Raw genomic sequence first — 6,553 nt, 5'->3', positions numbered from 1 at the left:
TATATTTAATGGTGATTTTTTTTTTAATCAAAAGGCAAGTAGGCATAGCTTAATCCCTTAGAAAAATAAATATATGTTTTAGAAGGCCGTTGTAATACATACCAAGATTTGCTTATACACAATTAATAATAACAATAACCACAATTTTAGCACACATATAATTAATAATCAATATATGAGAGGATGTGCATGTATATTATTGGGTGATGCCGGATGAAAGGAGAGACAAAGAGAGCTCCCTCACCCTCCACCCAGCCATCTGACACTAGGTGGACAAGAGACAGAGAGAGGATGGTGGGGGAGAGATGGGTGGGAGAGAGGTCCCCCATCTAGAGAGGTGGATGGAGACTCTATCCCACCCTCATGGGTGGGGGAGTGGCCCTCCACCCACATCTCTCTCCTAATGGCAATTTTTTTTTTACCATAAGGCAAGTACGCATGGCTTAATCCTGTATATAAATATATTTTTTAGAAGCATGTTGTAACATATATACACCAAGAGTTGCTTATGCAAAATATAGTAAGAGTGCAACTTGGAAAATGGAAGTGGCCATACTTGGGCATTCAGAGATGCTAGTAGCACTTCTAGCATTTCTCTCTATTGTTACACTTATCCTTTGGATATGGTGGTGGAATGGGAACTCTCTACTTATAAACTGGCCGGTAGTAGGGATGGTTCCACAGCTTTCTTGGAACGTATCTCGTATGCATGATTATCTCACTTATATTCTCCAGCAAAGTCAGGGCACATTTCTGTTCAAAGGACATTGGTTCGGTGACAAGGATTTTGTGTTCACTAGCGATTCTATGAACATCCACCATATCTTGAGCAAGAATTTCGCCAACTACCACAGAGGCGAGGATTTCAGGCAAATTTTTGAACCTATGGGAGACGGCATTTTCAGTTCTGACTCCGATAATTGGAAAACTATAAGGACACTATTTCATTCTGTACTTAAAAGTGGGAGATTCGAGCTTGCTGCAAAGAGTACTATGGTGCAGAAGATCTTGAAAGGCCTATTCCCTGTTCTAGAGAATGCTTCCATACTAGCAAATGAGGTAGACATACAAGATGTGCTTAAGCGATTCATGTTTGATAACATCTGCTTGTTGGTTTTAGGTTTCGATCCGAATTCCCTTTCCCTGGAATTCCCTCAAATTCCTTGTGCGAAGGCCTATGATGACATGTCGGAGGCTGCAATTTACAGGCACACCTTGCCAGGAAGCATTTGGAAGTTGCAAAGATGGTTGCAGATTGGGAAAGAGAAGAAGCTTAGGAAAGCTTGGGACATCTTTGATGATTTTGCAGAGCAATGCATTACAAGAAGGCGACAACAATTAGGCCAAAGCAGCAGAAATCAGAAGGAGCGAGAGGATTTCGACTTATTAACATACTTTATGCTTAAAGATGATGATTGTGAAGATCATCAACGAGGAGAAGATGTCATAATCCGTACTAAATCAAACAAATTTCTTAGAGACACTGCCTTTAATCTCTTGGCAGCTGGAAGAGACACTATAGCTGCTGGACTTGTCTGGCTTTTCTGGCTAGTTGGAACACACCCATTTGTAGAGAAGAAGATTTTGGAAGAGATGAAAGCAAATCTAAGAGCAGGAACTGGTGGTAAGTGGAAGATTTTCAGTATTGAAGAGGTACGCAAACTAGTTTATCTCCATGCTGTTGTATGCGAGACACTTAGACTGTATCCACCTGCACCTTTAGTGCACAAAGCTTCCATTGGACCAGACATTCTTCCTAGCGGCCATCCAATCCGTGGAAATATGAAGATCATATATTCTTTATATGCAATGGGAAGGATGGAAGACATATGGGGTAAAGATTTCTTAGAATTCAAGCCAGAGAGATGGATTTCAAAGAGAGGTGGAATCAAGCATGTACCGTCTTACAAGTTCATAACATTCAATGCAGGACCCAGGACTTGTTTAGGTAAGGACTTGGCTTTTTTGCAAATGAAAACGGTTGCTGCTGCTGTTTTATGGAATTTCTCTCTTCAAGTGGTTGAAAACCATCCTATTGAGCCAAGTGTTTCTGTGTTACTTTATATGAAAAAGGGTCTGAAGGTTAAAGTTTTTGAAAGATTTGCTTCCTCAATTGAAGAAAAATGAGGGAAATCTCATGTGACAATTTTCTCCAGAATCTATGAGCTTGCATGTAAGCTATTAAATATGAACTTTGCATACTCAACTCAATTCAACTCAACTTAACTAAGCCTTTATCCCAAAAATTTGGAATCGACTATATGGATTCGCTTTTTCCACTCTGAACAATTTTGGGTTAAATCTACGAGTAGCTCTTATTGATGACTTTTATTTATTGGTATACATGCAAAGTTCATATCATTAGATATGAACTTTGCATGTATACCAATAAATAAAAGTCACCAATAAGAGCTACTCGTAGATTTCTTCTAATAAAAATTCAACTTGCTGTACTTCAGACTCTTGGAAATATCTCCAAATATCTTTAATAGCCGGTGGTTAGGTCTTTAATTGATAGTGATGGTCCATGGATTGCAGTGGAGAGGGTTAATTGGCAGTTAGGTCTTTAATTGATAATGATGGTATTTATAGGGTAGTTTAAATGGCTTTGATGCTTTCTTGAAATCCAACGGTTGAGATTGCTTTGTTTTTTTTTTTTTTGTTCCTTTTGGTAGCGTGGAGGTTTATAGGAGCAGTTTGATAAAATTGCTCTTTTCATTTGTTGAATTTAACTATTTATATGAGTCTTTGGCATTACAATTGTAAACTTGTTTTTTTTCGTACCGTTTAAATAATATAATTTCATTTAACAAAATTTATTAATGAATAAATTTTTCAATTTTTTCCTTGAGAATTGACAGTTATTTGTTTCAAACGTTAGCATGGTTCCGATTAGAGATGATAATTGGTAGAGTTTTTATGAATGCTCGATTCAATAAAATCATAATGTGATGAGTTTACGTAGTATATAATCGGGTTTAGAATGTGTTTGAATTTTAAATTTAATACTCGTGACGAGTTTAAGTTTTTCATATTTTTATTTTATTATATATAAAATAAAATTGAAATATTTTATAGAATTATTAAATTTTAAATATAAAAATCATTAACAAAACTAATTTTTATGCAGATTTTTAATTAAAATATATAAAATTAAATGGATTTAGGTATTTTTTGGATAATAATAATCGGATTTGGGATGAATTCGGATAATTGAAAATAAATGATAAATTCAGATTTAATCAAGTTTGAGATAAATTTAAATTTCAAAAAATTAATCGGATTTAAGTTAGAATTTCGAATATAGTGTTTTTCGCGGATATCTTACTCTCGTTGCTATCCCTAGTTCTAGCCAGTGCTTTTACAAATTAAGGAGCTGCACATATTAAAATGCTTGGTATAAAAATTATCATTTACAAAATTATATAAATTGTTTGTGTTGTGCACTGCGAAAAGCGTATAAACTACAAAGAAATAAAACAACCACACAAAACATCAATATTTACGTGGTTCACCCTCTCAACATAGAACTACATCTACGGGCATGCCATCTTCTACTATCAACAATAATAAATCATTATTATAGGCTCATAGCTATACTACCCATAAACCCAATTACACCCAAGAGAATCCATACAAAATCAAACTGGTCATAGTAAATATATTAGTTAGTATCTCTCAATCTCCTCTAGACATAACCCAATATATTTACTATTACAATATTACACCACAAAGGGTGCTTTCAACTATATAGGCAAGAGCTATCTCACAAATGGACAAGAATCCCTTGCTCTTGAATTCTATGTTCTTACTCCACTTTAGGCTGAAGCCTCTCTCCACTGCAATGGACAAGTGCCCCTCACCAATGGGCAGAGCTAAATCCTTAGCAATTGGCAAAGCGTGACAGCATCACTCCATGTGCTTTAAGTCATTCTCTTCAATGGGCAAAAGCTAAATAACCTTTTTCCATCATTCTCCTATTTATAGTGTTAATTCACTCTATCCTTATCTGATTAGGAGTCCCACTCAATTTAGGAATAACACTAAAATAAGAGTTCGACTCATTATAGGTAATATTTCTTCCACTTAAATTAGGAAAAGATCTCTCTTCAAATCCCATTAGGATTTTGAGTCATAATTCTAACAATTTGTTTAGTCCGCATTTTGAGAATTAGCTACATTATCGGTCTTTTTTTACAGGAATATTAGAGACTGTTGCAGCAATCGAAAATTTTTATGAAATTTTAAAAATATAATCATTTATATACAACGGTTATAGAAATAATATCCAAAAGAATATGTATATGTCTAATTCTTTTAACAAAAATATCATCAATTATTAACTTTGGTACAATTATATCCTACTGTCTACTCCACCATTAATTCTAATGAATTTTGCCATATCAACATAGAAAAATGTCCAAAAAAATATTTAACTTTGTTTTTTCTTTTTTTTTTTAAATCATACCATAAACTATTTTTTTAACAATTATAACTTCACTATAATTAAATCTCACTGATAGTGTAACAGCCCTATCCTTCTCCAGTTAGTATTGTCCGCTTTGTCCGTTCTGGATCGAAGCCCTCACGGTTTTAAAACGCGTCACTAGGAGTTACGAACCATCAACTTATAAATCCAGCATCTCTCTCGTGTTTTGTCGATGTGGGATTTGCCTAGGGTGTTACAATCTACCCCCCTTATGGGACTTAGCGTCCTCACTGAGGTTTGCCCCACCATCGCTCAAGGTTGCACGCGGAGCGGCTCTGATACCACAAATGTAATGGCCCGGCCCACTAGTGATATTGTCCACTCTGGACCGAAACCCTCACGGTTTTAAAACCCGTCACTAGGAGTTACGAACCATCAACTTATAAATCCAGCATCTCTCCCATGTTTTGTCGATGTGGGATTTGCGCCCGGCCCACTAGTGATATTGTCCGCTCTGGACCGAAGCCCTCACGATTTTAAAACGCGTCACTAGGGGTTACGAACCACCAACTTATAAACTCAGCATCTCTCCCGTGTTTTGTCGATATGGGATTTGCCTAGGGTGTTACAATCCACCCCCCTTATGGGACTCAGCGTCCTCACTGAGGTTTGCCCCACCATCGTTCAAGGTTGCACGCGGAGCGGCTCTGATACCACAAATGTAATGGCCCGGCCACTAGTGATATTGTCCGCTCTGGACCGAAGCCCTCACGGTTTTAAAACGCGTCACTAGGGGTTACGAACCACTAACTTATAAACCAGCATCTCTCCCGTGTTTTGTCGATGTGGGATTTGCCTAGGGTGTTACAGATAGTTACTCCATTCAATGCTAACAAAGATTCATTAGTTACCCCATTCAATGATAATAAAAATGCTAGGTTAGCACTTTTATTCCTTAAATTGAAATTAATTGATTCTAATTTACAATAAAAAAAGAAAAAAAAAAAAAGAAAAACTCATTTCCAACAAAACGATACCACTTCTACCAAGAATACAGATGTTCATCTTCTACTTCCCCACTTATCAGCCACTAGCTCTCCTCAACCTCTACACACAATCTCCTACACCCATTCACTCCACCATTACTAATTAGCGCATTTAATCCTCTCCTTTCACATTAAAGCGTACAACAAATCTCTCAACCATTTTTTATCACCTTAACATGCCATCAGATTCACTCCACCATCACTGATTACCCAATCCAATTCTGCTTTTATGACGACCTAACCTTACTCCCCATCAACATTCTCTCTTAACAACTCAACCAAAACTATATTGAAAGTTGAAAAATAGAACCCGTTAATTCATCAATTAGGATTTATTTTATTGTAAATTTAGTTCAATTTGTTTTAATTTAGGGATCAAAAGTGTTGATCTAACATTTCTATTAGCTTTTGATAGGGCAATTAACAGTGAGATTCAATTGTAGTGAATTTTAAATTTTAGCTTACATTTGTCAAAAAAATTAGGGTACAATTATTAAAAACAAAGGTAAAATTTGAGATTTTTTAGATATTTTCGCCATTAAAATTAACAGTGGAATAGAGAGTAGGGTATAATTATAAATAAGTTAAAAGTTGATGGTTTTTTTTTATATAAAAAAAAGAGTTTATGTTACAATTATAAAAAAGAAAAAAGAAAAACCTGAAAGTTTAAGATTTTTTAACGTTATCCCACAGTTTTATTGTTTTGCTAAAAGCACAATTTTAATAGGACCATTGACCATATGAGTCCCATATGAATCCTATAATCAACAATCAAAATATATCCATTACACATACAATAGCACATCGAATAAATTTTGATGAACTTGTAAATGGACTATAATACTTTTAATAGTTGTTAGTTTTGTTGAACTAATTATATTCAGGGATATTGAAAACATATTCATGAGTAGTAACATTATTACTATGCTCACAATATAGTGTTCATGAAAATTCTGATTATGTTAAACACTTTTATGATTATGAACTCACTTATCGCGGGACTAGTCATAAAATTATTTTGTTAGTTTGTTTAAAAATTTATCCCATAGACTTCAAGAGCTATTTGGATTATATTAAT

General features: G+C 35.1%; 1 protein-coding gene across 1 annotated transcript; it reads left to right on the top strand.

Moving 5' to 3' along the window:
* Positions 1–509: 509 nt before the first annotated feature.
* Positions 510–2,211, top strand: LOC131175984 (alkane hydroxylase MAH1-like). Its single transcript, XM_058140918.1, has one exon. The coding sequence runs from the start codon at positions 541–543 to the stop codon at positions 2,125–2,127; it is 1,587 nt and encodes a 528-aa protein (XP_057996901.1). The 5' UTR covers positions 510–540; the 3' UTR covers positions 2,128–2,211.
* Positions 2,212–6,553: the final 4,342 nt, after the last annotated feature.

Source organism: Hevea brasiliensis, chromosome 18, assembly GCF_030052815.1.
Source record: "Hevea brasiliensis isolate MT/VB/25A 57/8 chromosome 18, ASM3005281v1, whole genome shotgun sequence".
Classification (NCBI taxonomy): Eukaryota; Viridiplantae; Streptophyta; class Magnoliopsida; order Malpighiales; family Euphorbiaceae; genus Hevea; species Hevea brasiliensis.
This window is presented reverse-complemented; position numbering and strand designations above follow the sequence as displayed.